General features: G+C 36.8%; 1 protein-coding gene and 1 long non-coding RNA gene across 6 annotated transcripts in view; one reads left to right on the top strand and one right to left on the bottom strand.

Annotated features, from left to right (window-relative positions):
• Positions 1–2,794: 2,794 nt before the first annotated feature.
• On the bottom strand, positions 2,795–3,612 carry LOC124643964. 2 transcript variants are annotated; one of them, XR_006985991.1, is made up of 5 exons: positions 3,581–3,612; positions 3,398–3,492; positions 3,192–3,287; positions 2,903–2,969; positions 2,795–2,827 (listed from the first exon to the last, which is right to left on the bottom strand). It is a non-coding gene; the product is annotated as an uncharacterized LOC124643964 (long non-coding RNA). The 2 variants fall into 2 exon arrangements; XR_006985990.1 differs by having other exon boundaries at positions 3,398–3,603.
• Positions 3,613–14,745: 11,133 nt separating this feature from the next.
• Positions 14,746–27,763, top strand: part of LOC124643960 (ciliary rootlet coiled-coil protein 2) — a 28,752-nt gene continuing 15,734 nt past the window's right edge. For 2 of the 4 annotated variants that reach the window (XM_047183092.1, XM_047183093.1), the window contains exons 1-2: positions 14,750–16,078; positions 24,904–25,055. In XM_047183092.1, coding sequence (XP_047039048.1) covers positions 14,814–16,078; positions 24,904–25,055 — 1,417 coding nt within the window. In that variant the 5' untranslated portion in view covers positions 14,750–14,813. Of the gene's footprint in view, positions 16,079–24,903; positions 25,056–27,763 lie in introns of all 4 variants that reach the window. The other 2 variants (XM_047183094.1, XM_047183091.1) reach the window with 2 other exon arrangements.

The following is a 27,763-nucleotide window of genomic DNA, read 5'->3' as shown; positions in this document are numbered from 1 at the left end:
AGACATTTAATCATTACCTAAGTCACTCCTTAGTGACAGATTCTCATAGAAATTCTGCACTAAGGACAGCTTAAGTAACCATTAATTGTCTCTGAGTGTGTCCAATAGACTCTAATTCTTGCCAGAGCCTAATAGCTACGTGGATCGATCGATCATAAAGTTAAGCAATGCTTGCAATGGATGGGATCATCTTGTCATAACGAGTTCTTCCGGGTCCCTGCTGTCACTGAATATATTTAGTAGTCAAATCTTACGAAAGGGTATTGGGTTGCCCGGGTGACTAGGTAAAGGTAAAGAATAGAATAGAAGGTACTCAGCTGCATCCGTGTAGACTGGAAGCCAACACCCATACAGTTAGGAAAATGCTAGGCAGATGATTACCTCTATATACTTAGGACTCGCCAAACTTTTTCTCGTCATGCGTGTACGCAGAAACTCGAAATAAATTCTAATTCTGAATGGTTCAATATAACCCAGACAGATCCATCGCAATCCTTGGCTATTCATAAATAAATATAAATTGCGTACCAATCGCATCTCAAGTGGATTCGTAAATGTAACATTGGTTCAGACAGATATATTATTTTTATATGATCAGGCAATCAAGAACATGCTGGTAGTATCGGTTTCTGAATGCTAAAATGGATTTCGATATTAATCATTTCAATAAACATGGTTTTTAATAAACATTTCCACGCGGTTCCACTCGCGTCCCATGGGAACTAATGCCCGTACCGGGATAAATTAATACAGCCTACTTTACTCGGGAAGAATGTAGCTTTCCAGCAGCGAAAGATTTTTCCAAATCGCTCCAGTAGTTTTTGAGTAAACAAAGGAAAATACAACGTTCAATTTTCAAAGTCAAAAGATTTTTTCAAGAAAAACGGACGTTTTACGTTGTCGATGAGCTTACGGGCCTACAAGAAATATTTTTGTGAAGTCGTCTAAAACATTCGGTTTCATAGGAAGTAGGTAATTAAAGCTTTCTCATTTTGGGAACTTACGCAATTCAACTCAGACAGGAAATTGACAAAATATAAATAGAAAAACAGATCTTTTCTTGATGGATTCTAAGAGACACATCCGCTCTTTTAAAGTTTTTAACCATAAAAATAAAATATGGCGGTAACCACGGAGGAAGGAAAGATAGCGGAGATTCCATAAGAAAGATGTGTATCACGGGTGTATCAATCACTAAATTCCAGGCTATGGGCTGCTTTGTGAATGTTTGTAAAACGTACAAAACGTTTTCGGTCCGATCCGGGAATCGAACTCGAGACCTCATGCACAGCAGTCGCACTTGCAACCACTAGACCAACGAGGCAGTCATAATATTAGTAGGTACTTACTTAATATTATCATCCTCCGAGCCTTTTCCCAACTATGTTGGGGTCGGCTTCCAGTCTAACAGGATGAAGCTGAGTACCAGTGTTTTACAAGGAGCGACTGCCTATCTGACCTCCTCAACCCAGTTTCCCGGGCAACCCCTTGGTTAGACTGGTGACAGACTTACTGGCAGGCAATTATATTAGTACTAGCTTCCGCCAGCGGCTTCGCCCGCGTGGTGTGTTGATAAAAAGTAGCCTATGTGTTAATCCAGGGTATCACCTATCTACATACCAAAGAACAATGTCAGGTTTCGGCCCACCCGGCCCACAATTGTCACGGACACAAAGTTCTTTACTACGAAAATTTAAATATAAAATACTAACTTCTTATAAAATATTTAATTGTTATCTAGAACTTTTCAAAAAAAAATCATTTTAATAAGTAATTATTTTGTTTATCGAGTTCAGGGTTTTCGTTTTAATAATTTGGAATAATTTGGTTTTGAGAAGTTCAATGCAAAAGTGGAAAACATAGAAAAGCTTCTGACATTAAACTACACAAAAAACTGTAAGAATTTTCACTGTACATGAAATATTTTTATTGAGCCTAAGTTACTATGGACGTCTGACATTGTTCTTTCAATCAAATCGGTCCAGCCGTTTTTGCGTGATTGAATAACAAACATACATCCATACATTCTCACAAACTTTCACATTTATAATATAACTAGTGGAAAACCCGGCTTCGCTCGGGTGAAATTTGACTCATAATACACGTCTAGTTGCAAAATGTAGGTAGAAATTTCTGTAGTCATCGGGTCTCAAGGAATATTAAAGGAATAAGCAAGGCATAGATTCGTATAGCTTCGTTCGTTATGTTTAATAAATATAATAAATAAAAACTGCAAAAGTTTTTACACAAATTATTTTTATTTCAAATTAACATTCAAAATAAACTAACACAAATTAATAAAACATATAATTTTTAAGGTTTACTCTGTGTAAACCTCTTTGTTTTAAGCACTCAGTCTTTTTCTTTACTTTGACAGGTAGATAAGTACTTACTAATTTTAAAAATAAAATATGAAATTGTGGTTCTTTATCCAAATTGGCTAAATCAAGAATAATATTAGGAAGTATGTAAATTGTAATTTTACAATGAGTACTTGTCCGAGAATTTGGCAAAGGTACTTATAAAAAAATATTCTCTATTATACATCAGAGGTTGATTATCACAAAATTTCTCTATATATAACATTTTTCGATAAATATTTATCACCTTGCAAGTCTTGTTCAGTGGTATTGATAATTTGAATTTTTACATCATCGAATCTTCGAACTCGAAACAATTGCCGAGGAAGTTTAAAATCAATTGCTTCATTCAAACATCTTTCCCATTCTTGATCGTCATAAAGGAGCCCTCTTGCTTGAGCAGCTTCTCGAAATGAGTTGTAAATAATATTTTCATAAGTTCTAACATTCAACTCTTCGTTATCGACCTTAAAGGAGAAAATATATTAGATAAATATTCAAATAATAATAACTATTGTGAATGTATGTAGGTATATCCTCACATCTCTATCTGGTAATAAGTATTATTTTTCATTTTACAGCCACAGCACTCGCAATAATCGAAATTATCTGCAAAAATATATTATACAATTAATAATGTCTATTGTATAATAAGAGCCAGCCAAGTTCAAGTAGAACTTGCGCATGAAGGGGTTCATTTCATTATCGAGAAAAACGGTGAAAAAATCGTGTCTGTTTCTGTATGTGTTCATGACACCTCAACACAGGCTATGCGTGTGGTCATTTATTATTATTTGTCGAATTATAGAGAAAAAATATTGAGCCGCTTACCGAGTATAATGTTGTCGCATTCCACACACCGACTGCACATTTGCTTTTGTTTGCCATCTCTTGCAAATATTTTGCCATTACAAAAATTGCATATCACTGGAAGTAAATAAGTACTTATTTTATTTTTAAATGCAGAAGGCTCACAATCCACACTTTAAGAAGAAAACAAAACAAAATTCACTTAAAAACACAACCTGCCTACATACCTACTAAAATACTACACACCATCTTTACGAAGAGCCCTTCGCTCCATCCACTTTCCACAATTGTGACAATGTTTACCAAATGCACGGAGATTCGGCTGTTAACAAAATGATATAGGTATCATCAAACAAAAGACTAAACGAAGACAGAGACACGACCAACGAAACATTTTATGAAATACTTACGATTTTCGGCATGATGTGTGTAATCCAAAGAGTAAAGTAATATATAGGGAAAAGAGAGCCCACTCACGTGTTATTCTTGCAACCCAATTTGACAATGCGCCATCTTTCTCTAAATTGGCCCCGAACTACCTACATAGCTATAGCTATAAAAATATTATAATTATGCATCATATTCATGACATTTTCTATTAGGGTAAGTAGCACCATGTAACTATAACGATAACCAATGTTATAGTTATATGGTGCTACTTACCCTAATAGAAAATGTCATCGTTAATATAGTAAAAGGTCGAAGGAAAACAAATAATTATTATATATTACTTTTTATTTACGCGTGTATGCGGAATGCAAAAAACCGCCATATTGATATTATTATGATCGGTTTTGTTAAGTTACTTGGAATACTGACACCAGGTCTTTTTAGATGAAATTTGATATTTGTGCTTTTTTAAACCGTATTTAATTTATTCGCCTATTATATCTTTTTTTAAATTGTCTAATATTTTCCTCATACTTTTCTCTAATTAATATTGCATAAATAATTTTATATTAACAAACAAAATCGATTATAGTGTAGTGCCATCTGTTGGTAATTTAAGGTATCTTTTAGATAGTAAATAGTTTCCGGGCCAAATAAAAGGTGGCGACTCTTCGTTTACTTAGCTGTCAAAATGTACGGAGTGTCCTCCCCCTGGTGTAATCCAAACAAAGTAAATGACAATGACATTTGAACAACTAAATGACATTTGAACTAAAACTTCGACTTTGAGGTTATGGTTATTATTCTTCTTTCTATGGTTTTTATCGCAATCGGCCAATCTTAGGTTTAAAGAAAAAACACATAACAAAAAGTATATCATAAAAAAGTGTCAAAAACAATATTTTCGCGAAACGTCAACGACTGACGAAAAGTATTTTTTGATAAGATTCACTAAACGTTGGCGATGCGTATCTAAGCAACGTTTATTAACTACCCAAGATGGCGACTGTGGTTTGCTTGTCAGTGCAATTGAAATTTAACGAAATTCTCCATAATCCGAATTTTGCGGATATATGTTGTCGACTCAAAATTAATATTTTTTTATGTTTTGTTATTCATATAAGGTTTCGATCGAGTCTACCGTACCCTTTGACGAAATTATTAATATAGAATATAAAATATATAAGTAGGACTTAATAATTTTGTCATAATCTGAGGATGAAAAGTCGGTATGCTGTAATGTAGGAAACAGTGTTATTCGCTTCTAAATTGCATCCCATTCCGTTCAACCGCTATGGACTGATTAAGCCTTCCTACTTCCTAACATTATTGTGAAAATTGTAAGTGGGTAAGGTAATAAGTACTTTGAAGCACTTAAAGGGTTAATTATATTATATTATCTATCAACATCACTAGCGAAAGTTTAGTTCGGTTCGAAATCGCTTTGTAGGGTTTAGAAACTGGCCTGGAAGTTGGTGATTGGTAGGTACACTTGTGCATAGGAGAGCATTGAGAGATGGTCGTCCCATCGCGCTATGAGAGTGAAGGAATAGTGAATGTACCTGTTTCTGAGCAAATACTTGAGCACCATAACATAATATACCTATGTATTGCGCAGCTTTGTAATCTCCTTATATGAGAACTGCCGCTAGTTGATAATGGGTTAGGAGGACATCAACTTCATTACTGATGGGCATCATCATCCTCCGAGCCTTTTCCCAATCATGTTGGGGTCGGCTTCCAGTCTAACCGGATTCAGCTGAGTACCAGTGCTTTACAAGAAGCGACTGCCTATCTGAGCTCCTCAACCCAGTTACCCGGGCAACCCGATACCCCTTGGTTAGACTGGGGCCCGATTCTCCTAAGTTAATAATGTCAAAATCGAATAGAAAACGAATCGCAATATGATCGCAATAGCAGTTTTAACCATATCGGGCATTCTGCTACTAATAAAAGACCAATCGTATTCGATTGACATTTGATTGGTGTGCGATTGGTCTGCCATTTTGGTGATTTTGATCTATACGGTAGTTTGCTGTACAATCATTTTGCAATCGTAAATCATTTGCAGACAAAACGATTCATTATTGAATGACAGAAAAGGATAAAAACGTTTATTTCAAAGAAAAAATAGCGGAATGCCACATACGCTTCAATCGTAATCGAGTCGGGATTGGATCTCAGTCGAATCGAGTCGAACGTGAATCGTATGGCGCTTAAGTATAATTAGGAGAATCGGGCCCCTGGTGTCAGACTGATGGGCAGAATATAGTTAATAAATAGTTTATAGACTACTTTTTGTCCTAGTGAGGTAAGCAGTTCTCTTAGGAAGCCGGCGAAACTTCTGGCGTCGACTAGTAAATGTAATTTAAATGCTTGATTTACTCAAATTATATGTAAGAAAATCGTATCTTTGGCAGTCGTTACGGGAAATCAGATCCCAGCAAGTCTGACAAACAGTATTACACAGTATTAACAGTATTATTGGGTTGCCCGCGTAACTGGGTCGAGGAGATCAGATAGGCAGTCGCTCCTTGCAAAACACTGGTACTCAGCTGCACCCGGTAAGACAGGAAGCCGACCCCAACATAGTTGGGAAAAGGCTCGGGAGATGATTTAAGCAAATCGAATACCTATCTAAAGAAGTAAAAGTAGTAATATTTTTTAATAATTACCAATAAAACTATGATTGCGGTTTGATTTTATGAGCTGGCAACATTCCAACGGCTCACGATCTCGAATGCCGAATATCGGATTGGCGTTATAATGAATGCTTTCGTTTTTATTGGTTTAACTCATTCCATCCTGTGGCTATGTTCGCTTTTATCTATGTACTAGCTTCCACCCGCGGCTTCGCCCGCATTGAGTTCGGTTATATAGAGAATTCTTCAAAAGTCTGGGATAAAAACTATCCTTTGTTCTTTCTCAAGGTCAACTCAAATTCAACTCAAGGTCAAATTTTATTAAGATCAGTTCACTGGTTAAAACATGAAAGCGTAACAGACAGACAGACAGAGTAACTTTCGCATTTATAATATTAGTAGGGATTTATTGCTCTTCTCATTAAAGCAAACTGTGCATTTTCACTTAATATTAAGTCACCAGCTTTTCGGTTTCACCCTTGTCCCGAGGGAACTGCCTGTATCGGAATTAAATATAGCTTAAGTTACTCGGGAAGAGTGTAGCTACCGAACCTTGAAATTATTTTCAAAACGTTTCAGTAGCGTAAACGTTTCGGCTCTCGCTGAAAATCAGCGCTGAGGCTTTTGTCCCGTATAGGGTCTCAGCATTATGCTGAGCGAGGGCCGTTTCACGCGGGTGTGACACATATTTCCCGTTATTCTTCTTCTCGTGTCGTGTCTCTTGTTGTAATTCCGTACTCTGTGTTGTAATTCGTATTTTTTTTTAAATCTAATTTTTTTTGTTGTTGTTTTGTTTTGTATTTTTCTCTTTTTTCCTTGTGTCACTCGCGTGAATAAAACGTTTTTCTTTCTTTCTTTCTTTCTTTAGCTTCAGAGCTTTTAGTGGGGTACAATATCCTCTATATTATATTGGTATACTATAAAAGTATGATAGTATAGAAGTATAAGTCGTGATGGTGGCGTGGTGGAAAAAGAACCAACCTCTCAAGTATGAGGGCGCGGGTTCGATGCCAGGTCAGGCAAGTACCAATGCAACTTTTCTAAGTTTGTATGTACTTTCTAAGTATATCTTAGACACCAATTACTGTGTTTCGGAGGGCACGTTAAACTGTAGGTTCCAGCTGTCATTGAACATCCTTGGCAGTCGTTACGGGTACTCAGAAACCAGCAAGTCTGTAACACCAGTTTAACCAAGGAGTATTGGGTTGCCCGGGTAACTGAGGAGGTCAGATAGGCAGTCGCTTCTTGTAAAGCACTGGTACTCAGCTGCATCCGGTTAGACTGGAAGCCGACCCCATGATAGTTCGGAAGAAAGCTCGTAGGATGATGATAGTATAGAAGTATGATATATGTAGATTATACAATGTTCCTAATATTATAAATGCGTTTACTCTGTCTGTATCTTAGACTCATGTTTACATTCCCACAGTTCACCACAATAAGAACTTTTATTGGAACACATACTTTTTATACTCAGCCTCAATGTCAACCATCTTGTTTTCACGAATGACGTCAATCCACTTCCTTCCAGCACTTTATGATTGATTCTGTTTATGTCTGGAAGTGGTTTAGATTTAAGAGGAAAATACGAATATTTAATTTACTAAGTAGATTTTTATTTAGCGACTTGTATCGGCTTCTTTAGCGAATGAACTCGAATTACTTATCACCAAGATAATAAAGAGATTTTATTTTTTGTGCCGACTCGACCACTACTGAGCGCTCCCGAGCTTACAAATACGAAAGACTACTACGAAATGCTTTCCTGAAATAACAAAACTTTTCACAAAATAATACCTACCGCCGTTTTACAGACTTCAACAACTTACCTAAAACCTAACAAATACTAACCTGAAAATCGCATCTAAATCGATCACCAGAACGTGAGATGAACTGAAAGAAAGAAAAAACATTTATTGGAACATCACAAGGCGAACACAAATGACAAAGAAAGTACATAAAAATGAGAAATGTGTGTGCGAAATAGGGACAGTTCAGCGTAATGCCAGATAACTGAGAACCTTCTTTTTTTAAGTCAATTAAAAATAATTACGAACCCGATGGCGCAATGGTCACCATGCCGGACTGCCGAATCTGAGGTCCCGGGTTCGATTCCCGGTTCGGTTGACATTTGAGTGATGAGCATGCTTGTTGGCCGTGGTCTGGGTGTTACAATATGTATATATGTAGCTATATGTAGTTTATCAGTTGTGTTAGCACTCATAACACAAGTTAATTAATAACTTACCATGGGGCTAACCGACCGTGTGTGAAAAGGTGTCCCGACATTATTATTATTAAATCTATTTTCAAATATGGAACTGCATTCGAACGAAGTTCAAACAAAAAGCAACAAAACTCTACATGTGTGTGCGTGGAACAGTATTTCGAACCGGACGCGGCTTTCCGTTAGATCAGCTGTTATTAGTTACACTACGTTAGTGAGGGGCGTTTATCGATTATATTTATCGGTTTTTGGGAAGAACGGTTTTTGGGTGGGCTGAGCTTCTGAATTATGGTTATGGATGATTTTGGACTGCTGGAAAATAATTTTGATAGATTTCTTTGTTAGTTTGAAATTAAAATAATAAAAGAAACTAAAATATTACACAGTTTAGGAGACACAATGTACGGTCTCGTCGCTAAAAGTCTCTTACATACAGCCTTTTTAAATTTGATACATTTTACTAAGTGGACTCGGTTGTTACTTTTTATATATGACTAGCTGGTGCCCGCGACTTCGTCTGCGCAAGTTTAGTATTTCGAACAATATGTTTACAAATTGTAGCCTATGTGTTATTCTGATGTATAAGCTATATTATTGTAAAGTTTCATTAAAATCCATTCAGTAGTTTTTGCGTGAAAGAGTAACAAACATCCATACATCCATACATACAAACTTTCGCGTTTATAATATTAGTAGGATAATTCACATCAATACGCGTTTAAAACTATATTTAAAAGCTAAATTAATTATTGGAAAACCAGCATTCGTCTATAAATACTGCATCCAAATAGTTAGTGTGCGACAGACAAAAAATCATAAAACATTTCACTTTTCTTATTGTCACGGTAGTTAATTATAAACGTAAACGTTCTCTTCCATGCAACGCGAGTATTAAAATAGACTATATTCTTAATCCCATGGACATCTCAAAAAACCTTCAGACTTACACTAAAAATAAAAACAAACATCTTTAAATTAAAAGCAAAGTCATTTCACATCTTTTATCTATACTAATATAAAAAAGATTCACATTTTTGATTGTGAAAGGCTCCGTAACTACTAAATCGATTAGAAAAATTCTTTCACTGTTGTAAAGATACACTCTTCCCGAGTAACATAGGCTATATTTTATCCCGGTACGGGCAGTAGTTCCCCCGGGACGCAAGTGAAACCGCTGGTACTAATATCTAAAAGATATTTGTTTTTGCTTGTACTCTAGTCTCCGAAAGTACTGAGTGCCTAGTGCGAGTTTTGCAAGTTAAATTTTTCGATGCGAAGATTATTACACCATTGAATTACGTAGCACTTATCTTTGAATTGTTTATTTAATAAAGACTGTCATCGGTACGTGGTCGTATTACAGTCGCGCTCACTTTTGCGAGTGTAAACATTATTAACCGGCAAAATGAATGAAGATGTTATACCTAAATCATGTGACGCAGCATACGACTCTTTATTTCAATGGAGTTATAATTACGGATCGAGTTGCGAACGCTCAAAAAACTCGGAATCAGCACTCAGATCCGATTTGAAAGAAAAAAACACAGTTGGGAGGCTACACTCTTCCCGAGTAAGGGCTATATATTATCCCGGTACGGGACGCGGGCGAATCCACGGGAAGTTCGTTGAAAAATAAAAACAAACGTGTTTAAATTAAAAGTCTAGTGTCATTTCGTCATAAGACAGGCCGCGTGTCACAGCCACGCGTCTAACAGTGCGTAGTAAATATAAAGATATAAATAGATAATATACGCTTAATGTAAATAAAAACTCTCTCGTATTGATCGCACGCGTACCACCACGAGATAGGTGGCATGTGCTTTTTGTAATTTTTATTCTTATTCGTAATTAATTTTGCCTTTTCGTTGTTGGGGTCGGCTTCCAGTCTAAGCGGCTGCAGCTGAGTACCAGTGTTTCATAGGCTTGATTTATTTCGTCTGTCATGTAATTTCGTAGGAGCAACTGCCTGTCTGACCTCCTCAACCGAGCTCTGTCTAGTGACTCCCATAGCGATTGCCAGAGATGTTCAAACAGTTGACAGTCAGATTTCACAAATACTTTCCTTCCGAAACACTTATGAACTTGACCATCCATTGCTTAACCTTATGATCGGTGGAACCGAGCATCTATTACTTAGCTGCAGAAAAAAGTAGTACAAAATACGAACAATTCGTCACCTGCAGTCTACCTGTCTCTTACCATCAATTCGTCCGCTGCCAAATGTCACTTTATTTTTATCACAACGTGAACTGTCCACTATGTCATAGTACCTATCTATACTAGCCGCTTTCCCGCGATTTCACCCGTGTCCCGTGGTAACTACTGCCCGTACCGGGATAAAATATAGTCTATCCCAAGTAGGTAGCACAAAACTGATGCTTAAGAGCTTTAGAGCCAGAGCGAGAACTACAGACCTTATGCAGCAGCTTTGCAGCCAAAGGGGCACAACTTTTTGCAGTCTATTATAGTCCCATTAGAACTTCATAGTAGAGGCATAAAAGCGATACAGGAGCGGCACTACTGCCCATACCGGGATAAAATATAGCCTATGTTACTCGGGAAGAGTGTAGCGCCCCAACAGTGAAAGAATTTTTATAATCGGTTTAGTTGTTTCGGAGGTATTGGGGTACAAACAAACAAGAAAATGTTTCCTCTTTATTATATTTGTATAGATATAGTTTAGTACGCATTACAAGGCACGTGGTGGTCACGTTTGCATGCTTTCTATCTGTTGTAATGTTTTTAATTATAAGACTATCAATCTTGTCTGCTTTTATAAATATGATGCGACAACTGTATGAAAGTAGATGTGTTTTACAGATTTTATTTATTTGTTTTATTTTATTCTACGGAATTCACCGCAATATTCTTTACATATTCTGATGAAGCCCCCATTTTTTTAAACTAACGTTTATTTTGAATATTGATCGTGAAAATTTATAGCAGACAGTTAAGAAAACTGACCGTTATGTTATCGGTGAACTTAGACTTTAGGCTCAGTTAGAACCTTTTCCATAGTTTAATGATATTTTAATATTTTTATATATGTAACTTTATACATGTAATTTTTATACATACCAAATAAATTGCAACTTAAGTAAAAAAAATGGAGAATGTACCTAAACATCGATAGTAAATCAACATCTCTACTATTTAACTGAATTTATTGATAACTACCCATCACTATAATTAACTTTCTCTGAAATAAACATTCGCTAGTGAGAACACATGGCTCGTTTGTAATTTAATTGTGCTATTGACCTTTAAAGATCATCTGCCTAGCCTTTTCTCGACTTTATTGGGGTCGGCTTCCAGTCTAACTCTTCTGCTTCCAATCTGATGTAACTGAGTACCAGTGTTTTACAAGAAGCGACTGCCTATCTGACCTTCTCAACCCATTTACCTGTAAGACTGGTTGTCACAATTTCCAGTACTAACTACTGCCAAAGATTTTCAAATGGCAATCAAAACTTGTCAATTTATCCACGAGCTTGCTAAACCATACTATCGACAAAATGAAAACGCAAAATTAATCATTCACAAAAAATAAATAAATATTGCGACATCTTCACAAACGGTCGGTTAGCCATAGTAAGCTAATTATTTATTTATTTTGTTTTAAAGAAAGCTTACAGACTAATTACACCAATTATTTAACAAGTATATATTTTAAGGATATAAATTTGCTAATGACAAGCTTCCACATGTTTAACTTGTTAGCATTAGCTTGTGTTATAACATTACTAGCTTCCGCCCGCGGCTCCGCCCGCGTAGAGTTTGGTTATATCGCGTCACCAAGAGAATTCTTCAAAAGTCCGGGATAAAAACTATTCTATGTTCTTTCTCAAGGTCAACTCTATCTCTGTACCAAATTTTGTTATAATCAATTCAGTGGTTTAGACGTGAAAGCGTAACAGACAGACAGACAGAGTTACTTTCGCATTTATAATATTAGTAGGGATAATTGATGAACTACATAATATACGTTAAATACACGTACCTACCTCAAATAACATCCGTACTATCGATAAACATTCATAAATCTCAGCACATCACTAAACTTTCCCTGCGCGCGCGCAGCTTTATATTTAGCCGAGACACTGACCTTATGCTTTTTTACGGCTGCATTTACGTCTCAACCAAATTGTATGAACTTAACTCTTAGTAATTTGGATTGAATTGACGTTTTGGGAAAAACTGTTGAAAAAAACAGGAAAATTGTATGAAAATCTTTAATTTAGGTAGTAGTAGCGGTTTCTTTTTAATAGTTTCCCTTGCTTTTTAATATTATTAGTACCTACAGAAAAGTTCTGGAATAAAAGTCAAAAGAACAGGAAAATTGTATGAAGAAAGCTTTATTTAGGTAATACTAGTGCTTTCCGCGTTTTCGGCTGCGTCCTGTTTTAACTACTGCCCGTACCGAGATAAAATATAGCCTATGTTCCTCGCAAATAATGTATCTTTTTCATGGTATAAAATGTTGCAAATCGAATCTGTAGTTCCGGAGTTTTAAGAGTTACAAACAAATAAATAAAAAATCCTCTTTATGACATTAGCGTAGAAATAAAACTCAATACCCGGTTTCATAACCCGTTGCATGTCGGATTGCAGATACATGAGACATAATTGATTTTCTATTGTTTTATAATAAGCGACATTCAAGAGGTTGATGGTAAATGATAAATAATTTATTTACTTACTCAAGTGACCATGTATATTTTTTTATTTTATCAGTAGGTAACAATTTTGTAGTCATTAATATGTATTAAATCCCGGCCCGTTAAAATTGTATATTATTTACGCGAAGGACTTCAAAAGGCGAGCGAAACTGCGGCAGACAGCTAGTTTATATTGTAATACTGCCAATACTAATAATGTACACGACCTTGTTTGTAGACGTTTCCTACTAATGCGATGATAGGTTTAGTAGTTTGTTGTATAATATACACAGACTAGCTTTTTTCCCGCGGATTCACTCGCGTCCTGTAAGAACTACTGCCTGTACCGGGATAAAATATAGACCATGTTACTCGGGAAGAGTGTAGCGCCCCAACAGTGAAAGAATTTTTCAAATGTTTTTAATAGTAGAGTCTTTAGGGTACAAATAAATAAACAAAAATCCTCTTTATTTTATTGGGAGAGATTTCAAACAATATTTGCTGTCTTACTATTCATAGATTCTCATAATAGTGGCGTCTACACCGATTGTTGACCACGGCGGCTGTGCTCTTAGGAGATCAGTCAGCTGCGCAGGACATATGATAGTGCTCAAGCATTTGCATGGACACAGGTGCACTCGCTATTCCTTCACTCTCATAGCGCGATGGGACGACAATCCGACACGACCGGAGAGAGATCAGGCGCAGGACCGACATTTACGTGCTCTCTGATGCACAGGTGTTTCAATCACCAACTTTCAGGCTTCGGGCTTCGAGTTACTTTGTGTATGTTTCTTAAAAGTAGTCAGAAAATCAGTTGTAGATGTCAGATGGGCAGTCGCTCTATGTAAAGCTAAGTACTCAGCTGCATCCGGTTAGACTGGAAACCAACTAGACAGGTAGTTGGGAAAAGGCTAGGCATATGACTAACGGTTGCACTGTTTAACTATAACGATAACCGAACCATTTTCAGTAGTCAAATCGCCGATGTGAGCAATGCGCGGCAAGTATACGGCTAGTTATGGTTTGGTTATCGTTATAGTTAAATGGTGCTACTCACCCTACAATTATTTCGATTGGAAGGAGATCTAGCCTAGTCCATTATATTGATGTTTTTATATTTCGAAACTATTACAAAACAACGATATTTTAGTTTCATGACACACATAGGTAATGCCAAGTTTTTCATACAAATAAATACCTGTGATATAAAAATAGAATTTGTATTTTTGTCACTTCGATTCTCTTGGGCACAGAAAGATATATAATATTTTTGCTGTGAAGAGAAATAGTATTTGAATTTATTTTAATCTGTTTTGAAATCTATATTCGTATCTCGATTTGTTTATTTGAGAAAACGTTTGCAAAAACATGTTAAAATGTAAACTCTTCGAGTACCAGGAGTACATAAATTACTAGGAGCTAAACAAGTGCGAATCGAAGGAATGTATTCACCAAGTAGGTGTACTATACGTAAACGCAATGTGTAGAATATTTTTATACATTATGAAATTGTTTCATAGTACTCAATTTCATTCACGTAGCTACAAAAACAATCCAATATTTACATAATATAGCGTCAATCAAAGAAAAAAAAACGAAAACAGACCGCAAACCGCGCTAAATCAACCTCGTAACATCAATATTGGCCACTCTATAGTCTATAGTTTCAGGCGAACAGTCGCTGTGACATCGCCGGCCCAAGCGGACATGACACGCGGCTGCCATGTTTAATTTCTTCAAGAGGAAAGGCGGCAAACCCGAGGCCGCGGCGACGGCCGACGACGCCCGAAAACTCCCGAACCCCGACCATACGAAATTAACATCAGTTACCGCGCGCGCGCAACGAAACGAACAGCCTAATGACAAAACGAACATACTACGCAAAGATGTAGTGAACCTGTTGCTACCTGACACCGATTACAACAACCAGAAGACTGGCGTTGGCGCTATCCTGCAGATTATGGCCGGCAAAAGAAAACGGGGGAAAAGAAAGAACGTACGAGCCGAGTCGTGTCGCATCAGCCCCTTGAAAGAGACGAATGTATTACAAAGGAGCAACTCCGATCGGAAAGCGAGTGACGTAGACGTTCCCACACAAGCCAAAAATAATTCAGACGATGCGGACTTCGTCAAAGCTTTGGTACTGCAGAAATATTCAAGGAACAACGATAATAAGGAACACGTGTCGTTAGTGTACGTGAACGAACCTGATTTGGATGAAAAAAAACATGCGGAGGCATTACTTAGAGAGATCGCGCGCACTATAGACTGCACCGTCGACAAATTAAATGAAACCAAACAAATGGGAGGTACTGACAGCAAAGTTGATAAGAGTGAACCTCTATACGAGAGTATTGACGAACGAAACTTGAATTATAGAAATGAATTGAAAGGGGAATTGGATAAACTTTTGAATGCCGACAATGGAGAAGCAGATAGAAATAGCGCGGAACCTGAGAGTGAATCGCCAGGAATATCGAAGAAATCGAATCTGAAGCCTCCTAGGTCTGACACAGAAGGTTGTTCAGATGACGACAGATCAGACTGTGGGAAGAAGAGAGTCACGTTCAGAAAACACATAGTCTTCGATGATGGGGAGCAGCAGACTGATGAGGAAGTCTGTTCTTCTTTCGAATCCCTTTCTTCTGAAGACGAAGAGTTTCTAGAAGATGCTGACGACATAATATTCGCTGATAACACGACTGTTATCAACGTTAATAGTTGTGACAGCACGCCTCCAGTGACGATTAAAGTAGAGAGTCCAGAGACTTTAAAAAGAATATCCAGTGACAATAGTGATAGTGGTTTTATAGAAATAGGTGATAAGAGTGAAGTGACTGACAAGTTAGAGGACTGTGAAGGTAATGAGAGTGAGAGTGAAGGTGAAGTGAGTGGGAGTGACTCTGAGGAGGAGATTATAGAGGAGATAATAGAAGAAGAAGTTTTGGAGACTTTCGTTGATGGAGAAGATGGAGATTTGGATGAACAGTAAGTAGCTTAGTTTTATTAAATGTCTGTTAAAAAAGTCCTTTCTTCTGATTCAGTGAGTTGCAGGTTTAATAACCTATCAAGACTTTATTATTGTGTACACACTCGTTCATGTATCATCCTCCGAGCCTTTTTCCTAACTATGTTGGGGTCGGCTTCCACTCTAACCGGATGTAGCTGAGTACCAGTGCTTTACACGGAGCGACTACCCTATCTGACCTCCTCAATCCAGTTACCCGGGCAACACAATACCCCTTGGTATACACACTCGTTCATATAAAGAGCTTAATTATTATTTGTATGAACACGCTTATCTTGCGAACTACAGAGCCGATTTAAAAAATTCTTTCAGTATTACATAGTTACGGTGGATGCTAGTAAACAATGCGATTGTATTTTAAATAAATAATGCCTAGTGTCAGAGTTTTCTAAAATTATCAATGTCATCTAAAAAGGTCTTTGGAATTTGTCATTCATATTTCAATAAGAATAATTTTGGGTTAGCATAAAATTTTATGATTGCTCAGTTAGCCAATAGGAGTGATCGTTAACGTTTCAGCTAAGCATTATTTATTGGGTTCGATCTGTTGACAAACTTTTCTAATTATGTATCTAAGTTGCGACAGCGGTTTCACACTTCTTGAGGTAGATATTAAGTACCCCATAGCCTAAATGGGTTACCTAACACTGAAATATTAGCCTTCCTCGATAAATGGGATGTCTAACACTGAAATAATTTTTCAAATTGGTTCAGTAGTTTGTAGTTACAAACAAACAAAACAATGTTTCCTCTAAATAAACTGACCGCTTTCCCGCGGTTTCCCCCGCGTTCCGTGGGAACTATTGCCCGCACCGGGATGAAATATAGCCTATGTTACTCGGGAAGAGTGTAGCTTTCCTAAAGCTCTTCTGTGTTTCGATAAAAACTATTTTACTATTTTATGAATATTTTAAGAAAAATCTAAAGGCTGAGGCCCAAGTTTACCAATAACATAAAAGTCCGTTTTTCCTAACAGCAGTCAACTTTGAAAATCATAGTGAAAATTCATAGTAGGTACACAGTTAATAAGAAAACTATTATTTATGTTGTCGGTGGTCTTAGCCCTTATAATATTAAATCTTTATTTTCAAGCAAGACTCAAAATCTTAACCTTAGTATCATATATTTACGTAAGTATCCATAAATGATGTTTGGATACACAGAAATGACTTGTGACAAAAACTATTGTGTTAATAAAACAATTAACTTACTTATAAATGCTAATAATGGAAATCCAACAGTAGAAATTGTTCGTCCTCTTCGTTATTTACTTAAAAATCTTAATAATAGAAAAACAAAAGAAAATGTTCTTAGTCTTCACAATTTATAATTGTCAACAAAACAAAAACGTGCTGTTTAGTGAAATGACAAAGAAATATATTGCATAGCAGTGTTTCGTGTTTTTCTGAACAATGAGCGAGCGTAGTCATAGTTATCATTATCAAGGCTTTTCTTTCTTTATTAATAGCTTTGTTTTACAGTCAGGCACTTCTTGTTATTAATGTCAACATGACACGAACTTGCATAGAATGAGGCCTACCGCGTATGAAATCGCCGCAAGAGGCGCTTGTGTAGCGTGAGGTCTTCGAAACGTCAAATGCCACTGTTTGTATACGCGCGAGGGTTTATATTTCTAATTAAATTAATATTGTGAATATTTAACAATACTTTAGATTAATTATGGCAAATACAGATCAGGGTTCTATAAATGTCACTGCTTTTACACTCTATCTTTCGGATACTTGTGTTCGCATTTCTTTTTCGAGCAAAACGGCACTGCGCAACACTGTGGCATCGCCAATACTTTCACACTATAGTTCTATTGTATTAAATATGATCTAATATAATCATCTAATGTAGATAAAAGTTTTAGCGCTCATAATACGAACTTTGATTGCCATAGTTTTAGACCTCATGCTACAGTTCCGCCATCTGGTGAAACAAAAAACGGTAGCCCCCATTGTCTTATTTCTGCCTTGTTCTCAATTTTATTTAAGGTAGGTATGTCTTTCGCTACCACCGTTTCTGAAGTATGTTGGGGTCGGCTTCACGTAAACGTATGTAGCTGAGTACCAGTGTTTTACAAGGAGCGACTTCATATCTAACCTCCTCAATCGACCCAGTTACAAGGGCAATCCGCCTCCTTTTAGTAAGCCTCTTTGCCAGAATTTCTGACTTTTGACTAGCCATTAAGTAAAGATGCTACTGCTAAACTTGTTAAATGCCGGCCAGGACCTACCAATTTGACGAGCCTCCCGAAACACGAAGGAACTCGTCATGACAAAGTTCATTCTTACACGGAAAGATCACGCTAAGCATTGCTTAACCAGCTTAATCATGATCGATCGACCCTTGCAGCTGTTACTTACCCGATTATTACAATTTAACAATAAATCTATTCATTAATAACAAGATTTACATGCCATAAGAAAAACAAGGAAATGCTCTATTGTAATAAATAATTACAGATTAAACGCAATATATTAAGACGTAGATTTGGCTGCATGAAGATCAGTAGTTGATCCTACGCACTCAAGTATTACGCATTTTGAAAAGCAAGCTTGAGTACTTGTCAATATTGATTTGTAGCACTCATGTTTATTATTAGATGGTAAATTACTTTCCAAGTGAGAAACTCGTGGCTAAATAGCAGCCGCATGGATCGATCGATTAAGGTTAAGCAAGGCTTGGTGCGGTGGGTCCGAGGATGACCATCTTTTTATGACGAGTTCCATCGTATTTCGGGAGGCACGTTAAATTGGTGAGTCCCAACTGTAATTTGAACATCTTTCGCAGTCGTTACGGGTAATCAGAAGTCAGTACCTAAGTCTGAGAACCAGTCTTACCAAGGAATATCATTGGGTTGCCGGGGTAACTGCGTTGAGGAAGTCAGAGTACACTGGTACTCGGCTGCATCCAGTTAGACTGGAAGCCGACCCCAACACAGTTAGGAAAGGCTAGACAATTGAAGATTGAAACAATGCTCTGTGTCTATTTACATTAAAATTATTTCCCTACAAGAAAGCCAAATTCCTCAAAATAATAAAATAATGCTTTATATTTTTGTTTGTAAACTTTAAATGCATCCGTGAGGATTCCAAGAAAACTGATTGACGCAAAACAAATATCAAAATTCCATGTAAATTAATAGAATTCTCAAAATATCTGACCAATAACTAAATTTCGGACGTCATTGATGCCTTCTCTGCATTAGGAAAATGGTTTATTTTTTGACTAAATGTCGTTTGCTACGGTTTCTTTATAATAGGTATTACCTACAGCTGTTTCTGGTTAAGCTACCGTCTAACCGGATGCGGCTGAGTACTAGTGTTTTACAAGGAGCGACTGCCTGTCTGATCTCCTCAACCCAGTTACCCGGGCCACCCATTTAAAACCCCTTCTTAGGACTGGTTGTCAGTCCCTTGCATCACCGGGATTGCTTGCAACCGGGATTGTATTAATAAAACGTGCTTTCCGAAATACGGCAAGCACAACGTCCGCTAAAGAATTTTCATTGATTAAAGAAAAATGTACGTTATTCACTATTTATTCGAAACTTCAGAACTGTAAATCATAGTATTTTCGAAGGATTACTCTTCATAAATATTTACAAAACCGATCATAGACAAACATATCATATGACCACAGATTGTAAACGAACTCAAGTGTATTTGCGCGCGCTTTTTTGACACTTCAAGGGCGCCATATTGGCGATTGACGCACGGATGAGTCATGCGTATTCTAAAATTGTAACAAAGAAAGTTTGTCAGACATGTTTTAGTTTTTATTGATTTTGTTAATGAGTTTTAGTTTGGAATGAGAAATTGAATCAGTAGGTGACATCTAAAAACTAGTTTTTATATTTTTCTTTGTAGAAGGTAGGTCATTACGAAATATAAATTGTAAACGAAATACATAATATATATAGGTATTTAATTGTCCCACGTACCTACGTGCTCCGGCCTCTTCTCAAACAGAGAAGGACTGAGCACCATGTTTGCTCAAGGCGGATTGCCGATTTCTGGTGTTTAAGTTTTCCTTCATGAAAACATCTTGAGGAAACCTGGACTTACTCAGTCATTGGTGTCCAAAATACTAAGAAAGTATGACTCTAGTTCACTACAACGTAAACGTCAGTTTTCCTAAAACAACTTTCACGAATTTTCACGTACAAGTTTCAAAATAAACAGTTGTTTTAAGAAAAACGGACGTTTATATCGTCGATGAACTTCGGCCTTTACATATGTAACTAGAAAAGTGACATTGGTGCTTGTCTGACCTGGGCCCCGATTCTCCTAAGTTAATAATGTCAAAATCGAATATAAATCGAATCGCAATATGATCGTAATAGCAGTTTTAACCATATCGGGCATTCTGCTACTATATAATAAAAGACCAATCGAATTCGATTGACATTTGATTGGTGTGCGATTGGTCTGCTATTTTGATGATTTTGGTCTATACGGTAGTTTGCTGTACAATCATTTTGCAATAGTAAATCGTTTGCAGACAAAATGATTCATTATTGAATGACAGAAAAGGATAAAAACGTTTCTTTCAAAGAAAAAATAGCGGAATGCCACATACGCTTCAATCGTAATCGACTCGGGATTGGATATCAGTCGAATCGAGTCGAACGTCAATCGAATGGCGCTTAAGTAAAATTAGGAGAATCGGGGCCCTGGGGCGCAATTCTACTAATTTTATTTAAGCGACATACGATTCACATCCGTCTGAGATCCAATCACGACTCAAATACGATTGGGCATTCCCCAAATTTTTTGTCTGCAAATGATTTACGATTGCAATATGATTGTAGGTAGAGCAAACTACCGTAGAGACCAAATGACAGACCAATCGCAAACCAATCGAATGTCATTGGAATACGATTGGTCTTATATTAGTAGCAGATTGCCCGCTATGGTTAAAACTGCTATTGCGATTCAATTTCTATGCAATTTTGACTTAGCAGAATCGGGCCCCTGTTTACTATGAATTTTCACGGACAATTTTCAATAATGAAAAGTTGTTTAAAGAAAATCGGTCGTTACTGTGATCAGTGAAAACCAGGCGTAAGAAAAGTTACATCAAATTCGTGCTTGCCTGGCCTGGAATCGAACACACACTCGTACTAGAGAGGCTGGTTCTTTAACCACTAGCCCATCCAGTTAACTGCCTAGGCGGATGATAAACCAATTCAGTAAACCATTGTTATTGTTCAAGTTTCCGCCCAAAGACGTGCTTTAGTTATTTATTTACAAGTTGTACGAAAACAGCGTGTAACGAGAAATACTAAAATAATAATGTTTATTTCATTTTCAATGTTGCTATGTTGCGATAGCTGTTTCGACTACATATTTTCATAATCATTAGCCTAGACTTACTGGACTATGTTGGGGTCGGCCTTCAGTCTAACCGGATGCAGTTGAGTACCAGTGTATTACAAGGAGCGACTTATCTGACCTCCTTAAGGGGCTGAATGCCGAAATTACCTTGTCTCAAAATTTTTTTTGGCCAAATCTAAATAGTTTTTGACGGCGAAAAAAATATATGTTAATCTTGAACATATTTCTGAGAACCCTGTTAATTTAAAAACACGTTTTCGAAAAGTTTTCTTGAAACTTAACTCTAAAATTATCTTCCAACAAAAATATCTACAGTCACACCTCGTAGGACACTGGTTCTAAGCCCGGAAGCTGGCCTTAAGATTGTTAGGAAAAGACTAGGCAGATGATGACGTCTAAGGTTAACGAAAGCATTATCCTCCGAGCCTTTTTCCCAACTATTTTGGGGTCGGCTTCCAGTCTAATCGAATGTAGCTGAGTACCAGTGTGCCACAAGGAGCGACTACCTATCTGACCTGCTCAACCCCGTTACCCAATACCCTAAGGATAACGAAATATAATGTACATATGTGTTTTTATAGCAAAAACTAAAAACATATTTATTTATTTTATTTATTTACAAATTTTTGTACACACACATAATAGAGAAAGATGACAGGAAAGAAAGAATTTACAAAGGTAATGCTTATTTCTTAAGAAATCTCTTCCAGCATACCTGCGAAAGGAAAAAGAGAATAAAAGAGATGTAGACAGTGTGTAAAAAGCAAAGGAAACAGAAATTAAAATGGAAGAAAACAGCTGTATATTGTATATTATACCTACATAAACAATACGTAAATAATGAATATATGCCTACTAAATAATATATACCCAAAAATAAAATAATATATACCTAGATACATATATAAATAAATAAAATAACTATGATGCAATGGACAGATAATGTTCTTTATTTTAGCAGTTCCCATGGCTATACCAGACATTAACGCACCTAAACCAACAAACTACCTATACACAGACTAAACCAGATGCTTGAACCATAGATAAATAAATCTAGACTGAAATCCAGGCGTAAACACTGATAGTCTGGCCAAACGTTTCAAGTGGGAAAACATATTTGAATATTTAAATGATAGGTCTAATTTTGGGCGCATCTGATTGGAATATGTAATTGAATTGTAAACAGATGTTACTGAAGCTATGTATTATGTATTGTATTATCTATACTAGCTGTTGCCCGCGACTTCCTCTGCGTGAGCAATATAGAATTTCCAATTTCGTTTATTTAATCGTTCATTGCTCAACCCCAGTAGGTGATAGCGTGATAATATATAGCTTATATGTTGAACCGGCCCCCAAGCAATAGTCATGCAAAATTTGATTGAAATCCATGCAGTACTTTTTGAGTTTATCCGGAACAAACATACAGACAAACAGACATACAGACAAAAATTCTAAAAACTACAAATTTGGGTTGAGAATTGATTATGGATCACCCCCCAAGTATTCTTTAAAAAAAATGTCAATGTACAGTTTTGACTTTCCTATCATCCAAACTAATATTATAAATGCGAAAGTAATTGTGTCTGTCTGTCTGTCTGTCTGTCTTTTCTTCACGCCTAAACTACTGAACCGATTTGTGTGAAATTTGGTACAGACATAGTTTGAAACTTGAGAAAGGACATAGGATAGTTTTTATTACAAAAAAATAAATAAAAATAAAATTATTCCGGACATATAGCGCCATCTATTGGTCAAATCAAAAATCTGCTGGTAGTCACTATTCCACGCGAACGAAGTTGCGGGCAAAAGCTAGTTGTATTATATGTATAGATGATATAATAGTATGTAGTATTAGAACCATTGATATATATCAATGATTAGAACCATTTATCAGTAAATAAACTATCGGAATCTGGCTAGGTTATTGTATGAATGAATTTACTAATCTAAAAATGTCTTGTCTATAAATCTTTAACATCCTTACCTTCAGGCTCTTACGTTAAAACTAATATTAAAAAATAGAAGAATAGAGTGAGATATTTTTTAAAACTATACCTAATAGTCCAGTTTTGGATCATTTCTGTTTTCAGCTTTGCTTTGTTCAGGTGTTAGTAGCATTTAATATTGTGCTCAAGGAAAAAATACTGGTTTTTCAGCCTGAAGGTACCTACTCTATTTTTTAAACTTATTCACCTGTCTCAAAGTTATTATTTAATTGTCCTTTACCGTCTTCCCCAATAAGAGGAGATTCTCAACTCGACAGGGTGTAAATACTTTATTCTTTCTTCGTTTGAAGCTAGCCTAGTCGTTTATAAAAGGATTTAAATATATTTTTTATTTCTTATAGAGCAATAAAAAGTTCATCATTCACAACAGGAAAAAAACTTTTTTACAAAAAAATTAAACCGACTTCCCAAAACACTAAAAAGCAAAAAAAAATCTATTTTTAGGTGCATCGGCCTAGAAGTCGGTGTCTAATGGATGTTACTAAGTTAATTTTGCCACCGACTTCTAGGCCGATGCACCTAAAAATAGATTTTTTTTTGCTTTTTAGTGTTTTGGGAAGTCGGTTTAATTTTTTTGTAAAAAAGTTTTTTATTTAAAGCTTTTCAGTGATACGAATAGTTGTCACTATCCATACAAGTGAGAAGTTCTCATCAATACAAAGAATATAAGTCCAAATACGAGGTATTTTACATATTCAGTTGTCGAGTTCCCTCGACTTACTTTCTCTGGTCTCCATCATCAGGTCAGCTCCAAACCTTCACTGTTGCAAAGGTCTTGTCAATACAAATAATTTAAGCCCAAACACGAGGTAGTTCACATATTCAGTTGTCGAGTTCCCTCGACCCTCTCTGGTTTCCATCATCAGATCAGCTCCAAATCTTCACAGTTGAATAGTGCTTTTAGGCGTACACCTGAGTGTCAAGTTTTTACCCTATGTATGCCTACAACTTTCGAAGGTTGCCCTCGATTTCTCAGGGTTTCCATCATCAGATCCTGACCTGATGACTATGGGACCACCTCGGGAGTATATCCTATCAAACAAAAAAAGAATCATCAAAATCGATTAATAACTGGCGGAGTAATCGCGTAACAAACATACAAAAAAAAAAAAAAAAAAAAAAAAATACGGTCGAATTGAGAACCTCCTTTTTTGAAGTCGGTTAAAAAGAACGTAAGATAAAACGTTAAGAAAAAAATGTAGCGCTAATTCCAAAAAGTAACCCTTTTTTTAATGGGAAATTATCAAATGATGCCCCCTCACGCTGGCGCAGCGTGAGGGAGTGTCAGACTCTTACTGACTAAATCCCACCACGGTCCTTCTTAAGCCCTTCACCTAACAGGGCCGCGGTAACTCTTTCAAACAATCCCGCAACGACAAAGTTATACCTCATTTCATAATTTATCTCACGGCAAATAAAACCTCTTTACAGGAAAACCCTGGTCTCCCAAGAGTCGAAGTTTCAATCCCAAGTGGCGACGCTGACAGAGTTAGCGGACAATAGATGCGGGGAGGCTGAGAGAGCGAGGGAACTCATCTCCGCTTATAGGAAAGAAATTGAGGAAAAGGATCAGGAGATAGAACGTAAGTATTCTACAGATATTTGAGGTTTTAACTGCGGTTTTCAAACTAGCTCAGTCGAGTCCATCTATACTAATATTATAAAGCTGAAGAGTTTGTTTGTTTTAATCTCAGGAACTACTGGTCCGATTTTAAAATTTCTTTCAGTGTTAGATAGCCCATTTATCGAGGAAGGCTATAGGCTTTATCCGAGTTCGTGCAGTGGTTCCCACGGGATCCTGGTAAAACCGCTGGCAGAAGTTAGTCATTACATACAATGTGGAACTGAAATTGAACCTACAGTGCACTCTAGTACAATTTCACAATGTTCCTCACAGTGCAATGATTGTTTGCTCGCACCCTGGCTGGGAGCCAAGCGTACTTTTTTCAGCTCAGAGACGCAACTATATGTCATGTTGACTCATATTGTTGCAATCGAGTAGTTTATTCTTTGTTTGCGGACGTTTGGCGGGAGTGGGTTGGGGTTTTTTGTTTGACTGTGTAGGAATGTAGAGTGATCATTTTTTCTTGAATAGGGATGAAAGTATGTACTTCTGTATTAGCTTCTGCGGGCAGTTAAACACGCGTCCCGGGGGAACTTCTCGTATAATATGTAGATTCTATTAACGAAAGTATAATATTTCTGTCTGTTGTACGCGCGGTAAACAGACAGAAATACTTTCACGCCAAAACTTCTGAACCAATTCAAGTGAAATTCGGAAAATATTTTCACTGTTGGAATGTTACATTCTTCCCGAGTAACATATTCTAGGTACATTTTATTCCGGTACGGGCAGTAGTTCAGGCGGGCTGCAAATAATGAATCAAATCAAATATCTAAACATCTTTCGATATCAATAACTTTTCTTTTTTGTACTAAAACACTACAAAATAAAAATATACGTATCTATAAAACTTATTTAACTATAAGTTGACAAAGTTTGCGCACTGGATAAAATTCATTCCTGTATAAAAACTTAAATCTATGTTAGTAACACTTCACTATGCACCATGTCACTGTGCGCGTATAAAATCGCGGGGCCAATAAATAGCCAGTCTAGTATGAAAGAGTTAATTTCAAACTGTCTGTTACTTGGCTGACTGTATGTCCGTCTGTCATCGGTAGCCCTTCGTGAGATCTGTAGTATTTAGCTCAGTAATTAATTATATTACCTTTGACCTTTGTTGGCGTCGGCGCTTCGGTAATTGTCTTTCTAAAGAGAGTTCATAGTTCTCGCCAAACGTTTTGTCGTTACGGCACATTGTGAATCATCATCATCAGTATTGGTAAAGACTGTATCGATCACAATACGATATTCAAAGCATTACCTGATGATATTTCTAATTAACGCAGAAACCGTGATTTTAAACCCTTCGATATTAGGTACTTCGGCATCACAAACTTTCGATATTCCGTACATCGGTATCATGAACATTCGCAATTCAGTACTTCGATGTAGCGTACATTCTAAGATCGATGCACATGAGCATCGATCTTGTGTACTTTATGGGTACAGTACATCGGCATTTTGAACTTCGAGATTCCGTGATACAGTCTTATTTATCGTCCCACTGCTGGGCTGCGGCCTCCTCTCACACGAAGAAGGATTGAGCGTTCATCACCACGCTTGCTCAATGCGGGTTGGTGCTTTCAGACTTTATAGTCCAGGTTTCCGCAAGATGTTTTCCTTCACCTTTAATCAGTCATTGGAGGCTAAGATATACTTACAAACTATATACTTTAGAAAAGTGGCTTTGGTACTTGACTACCCTGGAACCGAACCATACTACTCATACTCATACTTTAAAGTTGGTTGTTTACCCACAATTAACGGCTTTATACAGGTGTTCCCAATATTATATCAGTTGATTTGCTTACCAGAGATAGAATTTCGATATCAGCCCCATACCACCAATGTCAAATTTCTATCTCCACTAAGCAAAAGAAGACGTAGATAGATTATTGGAAACGGCCGATAGACAACAATATAACTCACCTCCCCACTCAGAGACATTTAATGATTACTTAAGTCACTCCTTAGTGACGGAATGTTATACAAATCCTTCACTAAGGAATGGCTTAAGTAACCATTAAATGTCTCTGAGTGGGGAGGTCAATCCTCTATCCTCTAATCCCCAACAAAATAAACCACAATATCTCTAATTGGCATCTTTATCTTTCTTTAAAGCCACCAATCTTTCAAAATGGCGTCGTTTCGTTTTGAAACTGTCAAACAAATTGTTAAGAGCGTTCGGAATTCGAGGGAACGGCCATATTTCTTTTCCCCAAATCAAATGACATCTTACGATATATTTAAAAATAGATCACGTTGAATGAATGAGAATAATTTTGATGTTTTTCGAAAATAAAAGTTCTTTCTTTTTGTGGTGTTTTGGATAGAAATAGGCGTCCAAAAATAATTGGTAATTATAGAATATCTTGAAAAGTTGTTCAGAGTATATAATTATCTGTTTAATAATATCTGATCGATTCGGATTCCAGTCTAACCAGGTGCAGCTGAGTACCAGTGTGCCACTAGGAACAACTGCCTATCTGACATACTCACCCCAGTTACCCGGCCCCCCTCAATCCTACCCAGTAATAAGAGACTGGTTGTCGGACTTACTTACAAAGCGTAACGATATCCGAATATGATCAAATGACAGCCAGGACCCACCAATTTAGCGTTTCCCCCCCTTAACACAGAGAAACTTACATAAATAGTTAACCA

The sequence above is a fragment of the Helicoverpa zea genome, chromosome 29, assembly GCF_022581195.2.
Source record: "Helicoverpa zea isolate HzStark_Cry1AcR chromosome 29, ilHelZeax1.1, whole genome shotgun sequence".
Lineage (NCBI taxonomy): Eukaryota > Metazoa > Arthropoda > Insecta > Lepidoptera > Noctuidae > Helicoverpa > Helicoverpa zea.
Note: the sequence above shows the minus strand (reverse complement) of the source record. Positions and strands in the feature narration are given on the sequence as shown.